An 18,800-nucleotide genomic window follows, 5' to 3' on the forward strand; every position below is an offset into this window, starting at 1 on the left:
GTGTTGATACCCGCCTGCGAATGTTGATTCGCACCCGGGGGCTAGATGGTTTTCAAACTTCGCTCGACTATTCCCTGGTAGTTTTAACAAAAGGGGTTGGCGGATTACTGTTAGAATCTAGTTCAAATAAACAGATGGATGGGCCTATAAACGTTTGGGAAAATGACGGCCAATGACGTGTTTTGATAAGTAATACATGCCAAGGATATTTTGAGCATTAACAATTGTTCTCAGCATGTCCTTGGTGAGTATTAATTATCAAAACACGTCCTGGGCCGTCATTTTCCCTAAACGTTTACTGTGGTCGAACCATAGAGTGGGCCTTTGTGTGTTAGGCCTTTGGAGCCCAGTTCAATTCAACCGATTGATGGGCCCATGGACATGGGGGTGGAACCATGTACTGGGCCTTTGGTTATTGTGGATCTCCAGAATGCCTGGGAATGGGCCCGCTGAATAATGCTTCGTGTCTGGTCCCTTATTCGGATATGATTGTAGACTAGTGTTTCGGCTAAGTAAGTCATTTTTAGCTTCTCACTTTTTTTCTCTGTACAATTTTGTGTCGCATTTCTTAATCTTACGTCAGATTTTTGTGGATTATTGATTCATCTCAACGAGATGAATCGAAAAATTAAAAAACTATAATCAAAACTTAAATTTTTTTGAATAAAAACAAAAAACAGCCAAAAAGCCAGAGTTTTCGACTATCATAAAAATTAGAGTATTGATCACAATTTTTACTTTTCCGCTTCTTCTTGTTGAGACAAATCGATAATTCACAAAAAATTTACACGGAACAAATAAATGCGAAAAAAATTGAATAAAGACAAAAAAGAAAGGAAAAGCCAAATGGGTTATTAGCCAAAACACTCAGAGCGGGCAACCACGCTATTGTTCCTTCAATGATAAAAACTGTTCTATTAAAAAATTCAAGAGGATGGCGAGGGCCACTTGACCGCTTAAAGTAGGGAATAATATGAAATGAGTGATCACGCAAATAAAATTTTGAGACTTATACACTCAGTAGCTTATAGTTTTGACTGGACGCTTAGTTTTTACGTTGCTCAGTGGCTAGCCTTCATATTTGTTTGTTCTGTTGAATGAACTTATTATCTCTGTTCCTATCACTCGAGTTCTCAATGTGAAATCATAAACTCTACTACTTACTAATTAGCTGACTACTTTGGAACCTATTTTTCCAGGGACCATCGTATCTCTTGTGGACTCATGAAAACAGAAGATATATACTCATGTGTCGAATTACAGATTTTTGGATTATGGTCAGAATAGATTATCAATCTGTAGAGTATTTGGAAGATATGCGCAGAATAGATTTTACCTCACTCTATTATGTGGTTTTGTTAAAGCACTTTGGGAAAAATGCATTCTCAGAGAAGGCTAATATTGCATAATGTAAAATTCGATGATTTGGCTGGCTTCCAAAGGGGCCCTAAAATTTTCTTTAAAAAAACAAAAAAAAGAATGGATAGAATCTATCTAGTATCTTTCAAATATATTCCAACTCCTAGAGTAGACTAAGAGAATTTTTAAACCTCGAGGCAGCTATTCTAACCGATGGTCATTATCAAACTTACCAAAATTCAACTCAATAAGCTTTTCAGATAAAATAAAAAAAAACTTAATAAGTTTCTACTTTCATAAGTACAATATACTCTCATTACCTTATCAGACTTTCCCTATCCGGATTGATTTAAAAATCAAAATCCAGAAAACAATCATTCGAACCAGCAAACAAGATTTATATAAAATATACTGGGCGGGTTTTAGATAAATTAAATATTTCAGTTGCGAAGTGATGAACCTAGTTGGATTATTATTTATCAATTATGTAGTTCCAATCATGTAGGAGCTGGACGGTAATATTTGAGTTGAGTTGACATTTGAGCTTCATGGTTACTATTAGGGGAAGTAAAGAAAATATGATGATATTTTTATGTAGGTCTTTATGTCAACTTTGTCAAGTAATCGCAAGTAACTAGCGAAGTGACGGCTTGTAAAAAATAATTTTTTTTGACATATTTTTAGATGAGCTGTGCATACTGATGCTCTGGAATATTAATGAATGAAGCATGATAATATGCACAAAAATTGAATTGGGTCTCTAGGTCTAACCTCTCTGATGCCATTTGGCTTTGATGGGGACATGGTTTCAGCGGTATTCTGAGAGCAGTCACTTTGTGCATATTGCCAAAGGTTATGTCTGTCTCCAATCTTCTCCCGCTCATATCCATAATGACTGGGGACTACATGGGTTCTGTTGTTGTTGTTGCACATATTTTTAGATGAATTTTAGCTTTTAAAAATCAATTTGAAATGTTTCCAAGAATTGTACAAAATTGATTTTTAAAATCTACATAAAACTTCTGAGAACCTGAAAAATAAAAAAAATTCTCAAAAGTCCAAAACTGGGTTTGAGTAGCTTTTGGAATTCTGAAACACAAAAATTTCAAAAAAGAAAAGAAATTCTCATAATATCGCAATTGCAACAAATATGTTTTTCAACTTTTATTAGAATCCGAAATCTAAAATGTGTAGTAGAATCTGAAGCTAAAGTCTAAATTTTTTATCTACATCCATCGCAAACATGCCCGAGGACTCCTAGGTTGATCCAAATCATACATGTGAATGACCGGAGGGAGCACGAGTTTGTACAAGTTGAACATGAAAACAACAGTGTGACAATAAAATAATTACATACCAACGTAGGACTAGATATACATTTCTTTAGTCTATACAAATATCTATGCTGAACCCACCACATTGCATTTCATCATTAGATCTAGTAATAATTTTTATCAGCAAAAAAAAAAAAAAAATATTGATGACTCGAAAGAATACATCTGGGTGATGATGCATCATAGTTAGCCAAGCCAAGCATCCCAACAATGATAGAAATGGCCCAAATGGAATGAGTCATTCCTTACGAAAATGGACAGATTTAGAAAAGGGATTTAGTAATATTTTACTTGTTAGTAAACTTATTCCCGTAAGTACTCATCCCTTTCCCCGAGTGAAAATTATTCAATACTCTCGAAGTATATATGAAACGTATACTCCCTCCTATCACATTACATGTGGAGCCAATACAGGAGGACACATATGAGATCCACATGTTATGTAAGAGGAGAGAGTATACAGTTGATATACTTCGGGAGTATTGAATAATTACTCCTCCCCGAGTCCCCTAAGATAAAGTAGATTATAATTAACATGACCAAAAAAAAAAAAAACTTATCTGGCGAAATCGTACTGTAATACACACGCGTGCGCTCCTATTTGGGTGTAGAAAAATACAAGTGTATGGATTGTAATGAAAATCCTTCAAAGTATTTGGATTGTATGTGTCGATCAAATTCTTGCCAAAAGATTTTATTAGTTAAAATATAATCAGAAATCAAAAAACTTCTCAAAAAGACATTTCAGAATTTTGTATTCTACAATTCTTTTTCAAGAATTCACATCTTGAGCTAGAGCACGCATTGATAATTAAACATATTACACAAAGCAAAAATGGACTGCCAAACAAGCCCTTCGGTCTTACAGAATAATGTCGACATTTTAGAAGATAGATGACCTGTAATGAGATTTCATTGGAACCGCACGTTGCGATAATTAAACATATTACACATTTGGAGCAATGACAGTAGCAATAAATAAAATAACATTTCTCAAATTTGACCTAAGTTTTTATTTTTATTTTTTATTGATGGATTATATATAGACCATAATAGTACCATTTGACAAGTTGATAACCTCTTCGGAAATAATCAGTACGTACGGAATGTATCTTATACCACTTTCCTCTTGCTTGATGCAGTGGCGGAGTCAGGATTTTGATCCAGAGAGCCGGCTTAATAGACATATTTTTTTTATTGGAACATATACTCATTATAGCATAAGATTTTTGTTTTCCAATACATTAGCATTTGTACATTCAAATGATTCCAGTCTAATGCAGTTAAAGTAAATCAATCATTTTGTTTTTTTTTTTAATTTATCTCAATTGTCACGTGCTTATTTTTTTTTATGAGAGAAATTGAGAAATGATAATGTAAAATAACCGGCATTTCTCAAATCAAATTAAAATTATTAAGATTATAAATAGCTATACACGAATAATTATTAATTATATTCCAAATCACGTATATACAAAATAAAAATTTTAAAACTCAGATGCTCGGGAAGCCAGGGCGACCCCCTCGGACCCCAATATAGCTCCGCCCCTGGGTCAATGGCTCATATCAAATACTATATGTAGTCACATAATTTTTCAAAGTGCTCTGCGCTCACGCTCTCAATCCTCGCAACGCGATTACGCTCTTAATTCTTAGTACATAATTTCCAAAATGCTCTACGCTCACGCACGCACTTGCGATTTATGTGATTTAGGTCCCACCACCACCCATAATAATAAATCAAATTGGTCATAATTAAGAATCGGAAAAGTCCCCAAAGGGCAAAAGACATGGAACACGTATGTTTATTTATCATTTCCTGTTACGTACATATATTGTACTTTGAGAAGTATCCATAATATAACTGAGGAGTACGTAAGATATATTATGAATTTCGGAATTTGAAATTGAAGAATCGTAAAATAATAAACAAGTATCTTCACCGTATGCGCAAAGCAAGAGACATGAACAAATTAGGAAACGAGAACCGATCGAGAGAGTTAGAGAGGGAAAGTTCTCTGCACTTTTCTCCTTCTTGGGTTTTCGATCCAAACCCGCCGCGGGACCCCATCCCTTCCCCAAGCCGCCCCCTCCCCCCCCCCCCGCTATCACTACCTTTAGTGGATATGAGTTGAGAACCTCTCTCCATGTTATTGGCATCTCCACTTGTGCACAGACAGCTCGTGGTAAAAAAACAATGAGAATATCTATAACAATGAGAATCTTAAAGAGTTATTCATACACATCATATTGTAATAAATAACCAACAGTCCAGGGTGGCCAAGCAGCATTGGGTGGCCCGTCTTCTGCGGAGGTTGGTGGTTGGTGGTGCAGATCTGGCCGGGGTGTGTGGTGGTGGAGGGCGGCGATTTGGGGCTTTGGAGGCGGTGTAGTTAGTTTCGTTTCTAATTTTGTTTTGCAGGTTTTCCTTTTTCAAAAATCGATCGGTGAAGATGGCAATTTTGATCGGCGGTAGTCCAATCTGGTGGTGGTGAGGTGGATGCGGCTCCCATGGTTGTTTGCTCTGGTTGTTATGTGTGCCAAAGTCCGGTCAGTGGCTGTCTGAGTTCTCAATCGGGCATGGGGCTAGTATCTCGTTGCTCTGGAGTGGCTGTTGCAGATGAAGATCGTGTTGCGAGGGTGTGTTGGGGTGCTGCTGTTTATGGTGGTGGTTGGCCCTCAGACCCTATCTGCTCCGGCCTTCACTGTCGTAGGCCGGCTTCCGCCGCCGGTCTCTACGTCTGGGAGAGGTTGGCTCGGCTTAACGGCGAGGTTAGGCTCCGGTGGTTTGTACGGTGGTGGCAGTTGCTAGTGTAGTTAGGGTTTTGTGGTTCGATTTGGGTGGGCTGGCCTAGGTTTGGGCATTTGGACTTTATTTGTTTATTTGGGTGTTTAGGTTGTGCTGTATTGTCTTATTTTGTTGTGGACCATGGCAGACCTTTGGGTGTTTTGGATTATGCTCTTGTGGTGTATTTTCCAACTCTTTGTTCGATTCCTTTCCTCTTTCTCTGTTTTCTAATAAAATTTATCTTTTGCCGATTAAAAAAAAAAAACCAACAACAACATGGTAAAAAAAACTAATGAAAATACCATGTGCACAGGTTGTGCACAAACAGCTCGTTGGGAACCACTTCAGGGTCCCATACAAATGATACGGTTCATTCATTGATTTTAAAATAACTTTTCGAGTGATCCTGTAAAGAATCAGTGCAATTGGATAATCACAAGTACTTGATTTGATCTTCCAATATTTCTGAATTTCGAATAATCTGAATTCTTGATGAAAACATTCAAAAATCAGATCAAGCAATTACAATTAATTATCCGATTGAACTGATTTCTTGACGGTGTTCCTTAATTTACAACTGTAAACATTAGATATGACCATCACCAAAAAAATATATAAAGTCCATATAGTACTTGAACTAATGTAGAGTCAACTTGTTGCTACACGAAATATTATTCAGTGTGACAAGAGCAACGTATAACCTCTCATACTAACAAAACAACAGTAAACATTTAAGTAAACTTGATGAGAATTCAAAAACTAAAACTTTAAGGAGGATTGAAAGGACGTCGTTTTAGTACCTTATAAGGACCAGAGAGTATTCTTATTCAAGTCGAAGATATCAGAGGCCGACTAAAAAATAATCCATATATAGTAGTTCAAATTAGAGTCAACTTTGTACTATATAAAAAATAATTCAATGCCCTGGGGGGCAATGTATAATCTTTCGTGATCATCACAAAATTACAATAAATATAACGCGCGTGCTAAGAATTAACCAACTGGCCGGGACTAACTCGATCAGTTGGATAGGACTCTTACATCTCACTAGGACTAGGTTAGGAACTGGAATCTCCCCACCTGCATGCGGACGTTCTTCCCTTTGCATTTGTTGGGATTATTTCTCCCCTTAATTGGACTTATTGTTGGGTTAGATTTGTAGTGATTGTGAAATTATTTGGGACTTATTGTTGGGTTGGATTTGTAGTGATTGTGGAATTATTTGGGATTGTTTCTCCCCCTAATGGAGATGGGTAGGACTTATAGTGATTATGGAGTTTCGTGTTCCATGTAATTCTTATATTTGTGTTCTCCTGCCACTTGGAGATGCTGATCAAAACGATTTCATCCAGTGTTCAATCTTTAAATGAGTACGTACTAATGTTTATGTGCTTTCACTTTCAAAAGAGTTCAAGACTGCACTATAAATAGAGGTTAAGGACCCTACATGAGTTGCATATGCAGACGTATATATATATTTAGAGAGAGAGAGAGAGAGAGAGAGAGAGAGAGAGAGAGAGAGAGAGAGAGATGGGGAGCTTGGAACAAGTTAATGGGGAAAGCAACCCCATGGCAGCTTTTGATGTGAAGAAGGAGACTCCAACCAACAACACGCTTGAAGGCTTTGATCTTGAAAATCAAAAGCAACAGGTCTTTCGTTCTTTCTTTTTTTCTCTTTTTTTTTAGTAAACCGAAGATGTTATACAAAACTAAACACAACTAGATCTAATGTACTTGACCCCTGTAGAATCATCGCCAAATTGTTGTACTGGCATATGGCTGAGTGGCATATGATCGTCGGGATGGGGGTGTCAATCAAGTTAGGATATTATCTTCTTGTTGTGATGCCGTTGTGCTCTTGCTTTCTTTAATCGTTGGAGTTTTTTCAATTGATTACTAAAATATTTTTGCCGTTGTGTTGTTACACAATTGTTCGCTTAAAACATATAACTGAAATTAAAAGCATTCTTGGCTAAATTTTGTTTTCTCCTCCACTTTGCTCTCTCATTTTTTTTTTTTTTTTACAAAAATAAGAAGTTGTATTGAACTTAAGCCGTGAGCAGTACCAATCACGTGTAAGGTTTCAAATAGTATACTCGATAAAGAGGAAATAATTTAATGAGTTGGGTCATTCGTCATTGGTTCCTCGGACATTTAAAAATTGGGCACACATATGCCTAATTCTAATATAATAGGGGTCTATCAGCGGAGGTCAGCGGAATCGTGCTTGGTGAGTGGGTGTAAGGGTAGGGTAGGTTATCTCTCACCATCAAACCTTGCGAAAAAGAGAAAACCTTTTTTTATGGAGCATTCCGTAAAGAAAATTTACGTTGCTGAATTGCGCTCATCCATAGGTATTTTGGATGGTCTGAATTGAAAATCAATTTTAACCAGTCAAAATTATTTTTTACCTGCCAAAATTGAAAACATATCTCAGCTATTAATTGCGCAAATAGATGGATGCGTGGACCACCTCGCAAGAATGGGAATCGAGCAGATGGATGAGCTCGTTTTTGTTATGAACATGCCCATATCTCTTAGGGAATTTGTCATTCGAGACCGCCTGAATATCAGGCAGTTGTTAGACTAATTTCAGGCGCTTTGTCTAGGCTATGGACCTAATGACTTTGTGTGTAACCCGTACGTGGTCCTCTTGTTCGTAATCTAATCTAGTATTCCGCTTGACCAAAAAAAAAAAATTGCGCGAATAGATGGGTGAGATTATGCGTTCCTGTGAATAAATTTCTCTCAAGGAAAAATGTTATATAATTTCGGGACCCTAGAAATTTGGGACAATATGAGTCATCTAAAAGTATTTTAAATAGTCAAGTTTGTTTAAAACATCCTGCATGTAAGATGACTCTTTTATATGTAAGATATTTTCTGAGATTTTGGTCGTAGAGATGGATGAATCGAATCACGTTCTACACTTCAGTAGTGCACCTTGCACTACAATTATCTCACATGTAGGATACTTTTAGGGGAATGACTTCGGTGTCCCCGGTCAATTTCAGGACATCATAACTTATGACATAACAAAACTATTATGAGTATAACCAAAATCTATTACAAGTATTATAGAACCATAATAAGGTATAACTTGTTTGTTATGCTTTGTTGAGTTTGATTATGTTTTGGTTGGCTTTTTGAATATTCCTTGGTTATGCATTGTTTGGGTTCTGTTATGCTTGTAATGGATTTTAGTTATACTCATAATGTTGAAATTATGCCAAAACTTACAATGTTTCCAAAATGACCAGGGATACCATAGCATCATCCTTTAAAAATCTTAAACATTTAATGTTAAGAGGACTATTTACTGTTGGATGATGCTATGGTGTCCCCGGTCATTTTAGGGACACCGTAATATTTGGCATAACTTCACCATTATGAACATAACTAAAACCCATTAGAAGCATAATAGAACCCAAATAAGGCATAACCAATGAATATCCAAAAAACCAACCAAGGTATAACCAAACACAACCAAGGCATAACAAACAAGTTATGTCTTGTTATGGTTCTATTATGCTCATAATGGTTTTCGTTATGCTCATAATAGATTTTGGTTATACTCATAGTGGTTTTGTTATGCCAAAAGTTACGGTGTCCCCAAAATGACCGGGGACACTGAAGTCATTGTCTTTACTGTTAATATGGACTACTCAAATTACGAACTACACTCCTACAGTGCACTCTAGCACTATAGGCCCCGTTCAGTTGTTAGGAAAGTACATAAAAGGATGAGAAAATCAACTTTTTCATAACTTTTGTAGTGTTTAGTTGCCAGAAAAACAGTGGAAAACATGTTCTTAAGTTTTCCTAAGATTTACTTTATTGCAAAAGTGATCCGGCTAAAAGCATAAGATTTTGCAGGAAAGTTTTCTCCATTTTTGGGGCCAAAATAATTGGCGGGTAAGAAAAAAAGCAAATGACGCCAATATCAAAAAAATACGAATTAGATTCTTAGAAAGGCACTTTGAGATTTACGTGAGTAACAACAATTTCAACTACTGTACTGTTTTTTGAAATAATTGTTGTGAAAAAAATTAGTAATTGATTTTTTTGAAAAGTATTTATTTATCTTATCATTAGTCTTTACTTTTGTTTTGTACTTACTAATTATCAGTTTATCAATGAGTTTTTGTATCGGCAACTAATCAAGCATAGTTGTTTAAAATTTGTTTATTTAGTTATTATCTACTCCTTTTTTAAGCTTCATGTTAAGGCTTTGCATTAGATAAAATACATTTTTCGATATGTGTTAGCTCTCAAAGTTACTTTTAGTCATGGGAAATAAAGAAGTTTCTCATAAGTGTCTTTTCCCGATAAATGAACCACTAAACTTGAGTTTTCCTGCAAAAAAATTTTGTCAAATGAACACTCATAGGAAAATAGATTTCTTTTTCCTTTACTTCACTTTACTTGATTTTTTCTGAGAATAACTTTTTTATACAACATTCCTGGCAACTGAACGAAGCCATAGTGTCTGGGTCCGTAAAAAGTAATGGTTTCATGGACTTTACGGCTCTCATCTCCCACACATGGTTGTACCAAGTTTTTTTTTATGGTTTTCCTCAAGCCCTGAAATTGATTTTATGTGTTTTGGTTTTGGTTTTGTTAATGATTAGAAACCTGCATGGAGAACCTTTTTTTCATACGTCGGCCCTGGATTCCTCGTGTCGATGGCTTATATTGACCCCGGCAATTGTACGTAAATCTCTCTCTCTCTCTCTCTCTCTCATAGAGTGTTATTGTTTCACAATTTGGGAATAACTTTTCATTTTCCTGCTCTGATGCCATAGTGGAAACTGACTTGCAAGCCGGAGCTAACAATGGATTCGAGGTAAGACTATAACATAAAAATATCACAAAATTATCAACAAAAATTAAAAATCCGAAAAATGAACTTGGTTATTAAAGAAGAAGATGGTAAAGATAAAAATCTCTATCTCAAAGTTTGTTACGTATAATGAAACTTATCAATTAATCCCCATTTCAGCTACTCTGGGTGATCCTTCTCGGGATGATCTTCGCCCTCATAATTCAATCGCTTGCTGCAAATCTTGGCGTAAGCACTGGTAAGACTTAAAATGAATTATTGCAAGCTACAATTAAGGAACAATTAATTAACGAGTAATTTTTTTGTTCCAAGTTTTCTCTATTTCAGTCTAAGTTGCAATTGTTTGTTTTGGTTCAAAGGAAAACACCTATCGGAATTATGCAAGGCCGAGTACCCTATATTTGTGAAGTATTGCCTCTGGCTGTTGGCAGAAGCAGCCGTCATAGCAGCCGATATTCCTGAAGGTATGGAGCTAAAGATGAATATCCCTTCGAAACAAAACGTGGATCCGGGGATGCTGTCAAGCAGCTCTTTGCTGAGCAGGTGCAAAGCGGCCGATCCGGCTGTTCATCTCGACACAGACGGCTCGAATCGAATTTGAGCGCATAAAAATCTAAACCATCTATTGTTCGGTTAAAATCCAAGCCTCATATTACCGAGATGAACAGTCAGATCGGCTGCTCTGCATCGCTTTGGAGGGTGCTGCTTGGCAGAATATATCTCCTATTTATGCAAACTTTTTATGAGAAACACATGTGGTAATTCTTTCTCCTTCTTTTTTGGCTGCAGTTATTGGGACAGCATTTGGCTTAAATATATTGTTTCACATACCAGTCTGGGCAGGAGTCCTTCTCACCGGTTTGAGCACTCTCCTACTGATTGGCCTTCAGAGATATGGGGTATATATATTGATATAATCCACTTGTACCATTTCAATCATTAGTCATTTGTACCAATGAAGCAAAAACACAACCGTTTAGGGGTGTTTAATGGGTTGGTTCGGTCCGGTTTTTGGCATTTTCTATTAAACAGTTATACAAACACTTAATATAAAGCGAAATGGCACAAAGCAAAGCCTAAAGATTTGGTGTTTCATTTATTTATCATGCCACCTAGTCATTGCTTAGGTCATTCGATGATCCGTTTATCAGTCCTAATCACATATGATGTGTTCATCCTTCATTTTTTATTGCATAGCGTAATCCTTCTTTATTATTATATCTACGCGGAGTTTATTCAATGGAGGTGGATCGGAAATGGCTGTCTTAAAGGGGTCCCACTGATCAATTCAAACAAAAAAGAATTTTTTTTTTCTCAAATTCGTTGTAAGGATACTCTGTTATCTCAAACCAAAAAAAAATACTTTGTTATAAAGGACAATTCCCTAGCTACGATTAATAACTCCCCCTACTCTGTTAAATTTTTCGCTACTAGTAGTTTTTTTTTTCCAATAAGTTAAAGATTTTATTGGACAAACCCATACATTAAAAGGAGCACTAGGGCGTTTCATCTTTGTTATTCTTTTTTGCCTTTTGGTTTTTAAAACCTTCTCTTTTGAATTGGACGGAACAGATTAGAAAGCTGGAATTGTTCGTAGCAATTATGGTGTTCATAATGGCTTCATGTTTCTTCGGGGAAATGGCTTTTGTGAAGCCTCCTGCTGCTGATTTGTTTAAGGGACTGTTTATTCCTAAGCTCAGTGGCCAAACTGCCACCGGAGATGCCATTGCCTTAATTGGCGCCCTTATTATGCCGTAAGACATTCTCCATATTTTTGACATTGCGATAACTGTGGCTACAGATAATATATAAGGCAATGGCGTCCTAATTATGCCGTAAAGATATTCTTAATATCTTTGACATTGCGATAACTTTGGCTACAGATAATATATTCTAGCTACCATGATATTTGTGAGCACACGCCCCGAAAAATTCGATTGCGTCCTTTTTGGAAAACGCGACGAAACGCTTCGATTTAGAGTCACCACTCGGATTTTAGCGGAATGCACCCAAGGAACCGAACTTGAAACGTTTGCTACATTTTGATTGGTAAAGGTTTTGTACATTGAACCATCGTCACCTTTGATATCTGAGATTCGAGAGCCAGGTTACGAGAGGGGAAGGGTTTTATGGCACCTCTCTCTCCTAATCCGGAGATTGGTCTCCACTTGGGCATTTGTGAAAACGTTTGCATTTTTCTCTCATTAATAATTTTTAGCCATTTAGGGCGGGGGAGCAGTTAAGGGGGATCAAAACTATAATAAGTTGGTAAAATGTGGTAAAATGGCGTGCTTGCTTTATTGAAACAAATAATAAAGATTGAAAACAGACTGTAAAACACTGGTCCGGAGTGACATGTGCAGGAAGAAACCTGCATGCACTGGCCAAGCCATTGTATGCAGATATGACCTGCGTACGCCACAATGAAGCTGGTGTACTTCAGTAAGTCTAAACTCACAACTCTTATTTCCATCCCTCTGGGCTTTGGAAAGGACCAGCGCATACCTAGGACAAACCAGACAGTTTATATTGCATTATGTAAACAATTATAAGCAGTTAAAAGTAGACCTGGGTAACAGGTCGTGTCGGGTCGTGTTCGTGTCGTGTCAGTCGGGTTCGTGTCACAAATCACCCAATCCTAACCCAACCCAATTAGAATTCGTGTTTCTCGAGTCGTGTCATTTTCGTGTTTCGTGTCAGAAATGTTCAACCCTAACCTGTTAACTTCGTGTCCGGTTCGTGTCGTGTTATCGTGTCTGTTGCCTAACTCTATATAGAATTGCAGATATACCATATATTATGTATATATGTTCGTGAAAATGGGTGACACAGATTTGTAACCGTGTTGGTTGTGTCAATTTCGTGTCTCGCGTGTTCAACCCGAACCCGACCCATTTAGAATTCGTGTTCTCGGGTCGTGTCATTTTCGTGTTTCGTGTCAGAAATGTTCAACCCTAACCCGCTAACTTCATGTTCGGTTCGTGTCGTGTTATCGTGTCTCGTGTCTGTTGCCCAGCTCTAGTTAAAAGGGCCATAAGGCCTAAAGAATGAACAAAAACACCACATAAACAGTATGAGGATAAAAATAGAAGCCAATGCCTAGTTACCATGCAAGGGCCAGCCACCGAGCTAGATCTAATTGCCGTACGCCGGTAAGTGGATACCGTACGCCAGTTATACCATTTTGTCCAGTTCTTGACTTTGCACTTTCTGGGCTCTGGAACATGACCAGAAGGATCCAGAGGCATTTCATATCAACATAAGTAAATATTGAAATCTTACAACTAGCAGTTCTAAATATAGAAAACAGTAAACTGATTTTTAACATGCAATAAGGTGATAAAAGGGAAAGAAAAGCAGAAAATAGCTGGACACTGATCCCCATGCCAGTAATGCACGTACCACTAGAACTGGCGTACGTTTACTTACTACTGGCGTGCGTTAGTGCTAGCTATATACGTTTTGAAACCTTGCCAACTTTAAAGTCAGGACTGGTATTGATTACCAGCCTTGACCCTGCCAGCCCCCCTCAGGAGTCAGAACAGAAAGCTTAACAAAGGTGGTATACCTTTGGTTTTGGAGGTTGGAGGTGTATTTGAGCCTTGAGCTTGAAGTTTGAGGGATGGATGATGTGTGTCTGGATGTGAGTGGTGTATGGAGGGGCTGCTTGTTCACTCTTTCAAGGATGAGAGAAGAGAACAAGGAACCAAGGAAGAAGAGAGAAGAAAGACTCGAAAGCTCTTTATGTTTTTGTAACCCCTTGCATTCAAGGGGAGTATTTATAAGGGAATGAGTGAGGGGGGAGGGAGGGTGTGGGGGGTTGTAACTAGCGTCAAAGGGCTGGTTGGGTTGGAAGGAGAGTCTCCATGCATTAAATGCATGAGACTTGCTTGATAGATATTGTAAGAGAAAGTGAGGAGCATCCCCTGCATGTATGCACCAACCAGACGAATGTACAGGATTCTGGGGGGGGTCAAAAGTCTTGTGCACATGGTTGAATAAAGGTGATTCGACTGATTTTGACCGTCGTACGCTAGTAGGGTACCTGCGTGCGCCAGTAAAAGCCTAGTCAACGGTCAAAGTTGACCGATGACTGACACGTGGCAGTGAACCAGCGCACACCAATTTAGTATCAACATATGCAAGCAGGGTTTTGTTGAGGCCCTTTGGTTCTGGCTTGAAGGACTTAAAAGGGGTTTGAAAAGGTTTTGAAAGGGTTTGAATGAGATTCGGAATGCTCAAAACATCAAACACACCAACAATTTCGGAATGTTATTGACCTTATTCATCATTAGGGAATCAAAGACCGTGAGTAAACTAATTTGGAAAGTTCAAAATACGGTGTGTACAATATTCTGCTGTAATTTCTAAATTTTTTGAATTATATATATCATAATTATATACCCAGTCATGGTTACACTAACCATTTTTTAAAAAGTCTACGTTTCTTCTTTGTATCGCCCTTTCAATTGGTTTTGCAGTAAGTGTTACTACTTATTATTCTTGTTGTTTCATCAACAGCCATAACCTCTTTCTCCACTCAGCTCTGGTGCTCTCCAGGAAGATACCAAATTCTGTCCGTGGCATAAAGGTAAGTCAACAATAACCTTTTTATGATTGCATGCATATAACTTGCAAGAGGTTGGCCGCATTGTCAAGGCTTGAAATATAGAGATTTGTATTCTCCTAAAATCTCATGTTTGAAATCTCTTATACGATTCGTTGATTATGACTTCCAAACCACTGTATAATAAATTAAATAAAATCGTTATCTGAATATGAAGCTAGAATCAATCCGTGCTATACACGACAATTACCGAAAAAATAATAAATAAAAAAATTCAAGAACTCATATTTTATTGGTAAATAGAATTAATTGATCCCAAACTACTAGAGTTTTTTGAATATTGTAAGTATATCTTTGGACCAATTGGATTTTTAAATAGTTAAGATACAAATGTAATTAGACTTTTTATATTAGGTCACTTGTCCCACCCAAGGGGCTTCTCGCAGAAATTACTTATTGGACCCCGTTTCTCTATTATTAGATTGAAGATCAAAGGTCTCTGTCATTAATTTCATCGTAGCTATTCATTTTTTCATCTCTACAGTTAAATTTTTCCTAAATTTTTTTTGTTAAAATCTGAACCGTTAAAAGTACTTTTGAACTGTTAAGCCAGATTCGTACCAATTAAAATTGAGCTACAAGCTTAATTACGAGAAATTGAATTAACCTGAAATCCTCTAACATTGTTGCAGGAAGTTTGTCGGTTCTACTTGATGGAGACGGGTTTTGCCTTGTTTGTGGCATTATTGATAAATATTGCAGTCACCTCAGTATCAGCAACTGTTTGTTCAGACCCAAGCCTCTCGAGTCAATGCAATAACGTCACTCTAAACTCTGCCTCTTTCCTTCTACAGGTCGAAACTAGTACTCCTTACCCTTCTTTTTTTCTTTCTTTTTGATACTTCGGAAATTCATACTTACTGAACTATTCAAGCGTAATAATACAGAGCGACGATAAATTTATCTCGGCCAAAGTATTCAATTACGGCCAGTGAAGTTCTCTTTGCTGGACGAATTTCTTCCAAGAGCCAATGTAATTTTTTTTTTTCTCGGCAAACGAAACTTTTATAAACTCAAAAGGGATATATCGAGAGAGCGAATGAAAAAGAAAATAAAACGAAACTTTTATAAACTCAAAAAGGATATATCGAGAGAGCGAATGAAAAAGAAAATAAAACAAACGTCCAACTATGTCAAAAGAAACACGAGCCTAATTTACCTTGAGAAAATTAATCAGCCACTTCATTTACGATTTATTATCTATGAAGTTCTTCTTTTATGTCAAATAAATTAATATAGCAACATACATAACATGAGCAAATAGTAGCTACAAAACTAGTTACACCCTTCAATTATAACACTCTAGGGGTGATTTGGCGTAACTTTTTTTTTTTTTTTTTGATTTATTTTTTAGTCTTATTCTAGTTTTTGAGTCAAAATTTTTGTTTTTATCTATTCGTCTTAACAATAAGAATTTAAAGAGTAAAAAATTTATGATCAATATATTAAAATAAAAAGTTTAACAAAGACAAAAATAATTAATTCATCACTCAGATGCATGTTATGTTTTTTTTTTTTTAAGATTATTTTTTCATTTTCTACACAAAAAATTCAGTTTGCTTCATATATATTTTTGTAGTTTTTAAATTTCTCTTGTCGAAACTTATAAGTAATCCAAAAAAGATTTAACCCAAAACTAAAAACAAGAAAAAAAATTGAATAAGAACAGAATAATAGTTCAATAACAAGGTTTGTAAAATCAAAATAACAATCCAGTAACAAATTAAAGATTGTTTCACTCCCTGGAACCGCGATTCTGCTGCTAGCGTGTAGTTATAAGTTAAGAACGAAAAATCTTAATGATCAAAATTTCATTTCTCAATTTCAGAATGTGCTTAAGAAATCAAGTTCAACCATTTACGGCATCGCGTTGCTAGCTTCGGGACAAAGTTCATCTATCACATGCACCTATGCTGGACAATTTATCATGCAGGTACAGATAATCATGTCTATATATATATGTATGTATAGTCCATAGTTTGTATAGTAGGTATTTACGCACATATAACTTCCTAATTTGGAATTTAACGGGTAATCTGGTCGCGCGATTTCTAGGGTTTCTTGGATCTGAAAATGAAGAGATGGCAAAGAAACCTTATGACAAGGACCATTTCCATTGCACCAAGTCTAATAGCCTCGCTAGTCGGTGGACCTGCTGCAGCTGGCAATTTAATCATAATTTCATCGGTAGTTTGTTGCACCATAGTAGAATTGGTTTTCCAGTTTTTCCAATTTTTTGCTGATTCAATTACTAATAACGAATTATCATTTTTCTTTCTTTTCAATTGGTTTTGAATTGGCAGATGATACTATCATTTGAACTTCCATTTTCTCTGATTCCACTCCTTAAATTCAGTAGCAGTACCAGCAAGATGGGACCGTATAAGAGCTCAATATATGTAAGTATTTTTAGCAAATATTTTCAATGTCGACAACGAATTTGACAAAAAGTCCGCAAAGCAGTAAAAGATAACAGAAATTAATATTTCCAAAACTTCAATTTCTGCGTGTTGTCTTCTTTATTTAAATTCAGAAATGATACGGTCCAGAAAACCCTACGGGAAAACAAATCAACCGTCCCGATCCCGGAGAGTTTCCTATTATGGGTTTCCTCGCAGGTCTGATTTAAAATTTTATCATTAATTTTTTGTTTATTTTTAAAAACTAGGAATATGTGGTCAAAATCTTGCTAAATTAACTCCACTAGAAACGAAAATTATGCATGCAAATGACCGGAAGTTCAACTAAACATTTGAAGACCGTGCCTACAGATTATCGTGATCTCGTGGATCATGGGGCTAGCAATCATTGGCGCAAACATTTACTACCTCAGCACATCGTTCGTTGGGTGGATGATTCACAGCACTCTGCCGAAAGCCGCAACCATTTTCATCGCGATCATAGTGTTTCCAATGATGGTCATCTACGTAGCCTCCGTGATTTACTTGATGTGGCGTAAAGACACGGCTGTGACATACATCGACACAACGAAGAACGACCCGACCGTTCACTCCAGCACGGAGGACGGGGAAGACTCCAGTGTTCCTTACAGGGAGGATTTGGCTGATATCCCACTCCCTGAGTAAGGTTCAGAGTGGTGCCAAGAATATCTTCTATTTCTCAAGTGTGAAGCCCTCAAAAAATTGAATTTTAAGGCCTCGTTTGGTTCTTCTGGAAAGGAGACTTGAAACCAGTGTCTTCTGGATCGCAATTAAGGGAGCAAGTCTAGTTTGTACCATATGTTGAATGTTGCTTAACGTTTCTGTATCAATCGTTTCCATGTATGCTGAGCAAAAAAATCAAAATCAAAATCATTTCCATATATGTATATAATAAATGTGTTTTGGTGCAAGTCGTTTTTTTATGCCCAATAATGTTCGTTACCAATTGAATACCCTTTTTGCTTAACAAAAATCGTACTAATTAAATGCCCAGTGATTGTCCTTGGAATATGTAAGGTGGTACGTGGGAGCTGGTTGGCAATGGCACACGCATTGAGGGGATCGATCTGCTAAAGGTGTCAAATGGGTGGTGTCGTGGCGGCTCAACCTGTTTAGTCTGTGCCGAACGTGCTTTGTGTTGTACCTGGCACGGCCAATTTATTAGTCGTGCCATGTAGTACTGCCGCTCTTTGACGTGTCGTTGTGTGGAAAACATCAGCTTGGTTGGAAACCATAGAACCAAATCATTTTAACGGGATAATTTAAGCTAATTAAATTCGAAAAAAAAAAAAACACTTGCCATATAGAAGACCGTGTCTAATTCTTATGCATGCTGCTAGTTATATGATGATGCATTATTTATGAAGGAATTAATGAACCAATCCTTTTCGGTGCAATTGAGCAGTCT

The 18,800-nt window shown here is 36.9% G+C and overlaps 1 protein-coding gene and 1 non-coding gene across 2 annotated transcripts; both read left to right on the forward strand.

Moving 5' to 3' along the window:
- The first annotated feature begins 2,074 nt into the window (after window positions 1–2,074).
- On the forward strand, window positions 2,075–2,179 carry LOC131302167 (small nucleolar RNA snoR100). Its single transcript, XR_009191639.1, has one exon. It is a non-coding gene; the product is annotated as a small nucleolar RNA snoR100 (small nucleolar RNA).
- A 4,756-nt stretch (window positions 2,180–6,935) lies between these two features.
- LOC131301957 (metal transporter Nramp7.2-like) lies at window positions 6,936–18,303 on the forward strand. Its single transcript, XM_058328484.1, has 13 exons — window positions 6,936–7,131; window positions 10,113–10,191; window positions 10,287–10,327; window positions 10,484–10,562; window positions 10,684–10,788; window positions 11,114–11,223; window positions 11,897–12,078; window positions 14,846–14,915; window positions 15,584–15,745; window positions 16,780–16,884; window positions 17,007–17,138; window positions 17,255–17,350; window positions 17,723–18,303. The coding sequence occupies exons 1-13, from the start codon at window positions 7,012–7,014 to the stop codon at window positions 18,035–18,037; spliced, it is 1,596 nt and encodes a 531-aa protein (XP_058184467.1). The 5' UTR covers window positions 6,936–7,011; the 3' UTR covers window positions 18,038–18,303.
- Window positions 18,304–18,800: the final 497 nt, after the last annotated feature.

This window comes from Rhododendron vialii, chromosome 9a, assembly GCF_030253575.1.
Source record: "Rhododendron vialii isolate Sample 1 chromosome 9a, ASM3025357v1".
Lineage (NCBI taxonomy): Eukaryota > Viridiplantae > Streptophyta > Magnoliopsida > Ericales > Ericaceae > Rhododendron > Rhododendron vialii.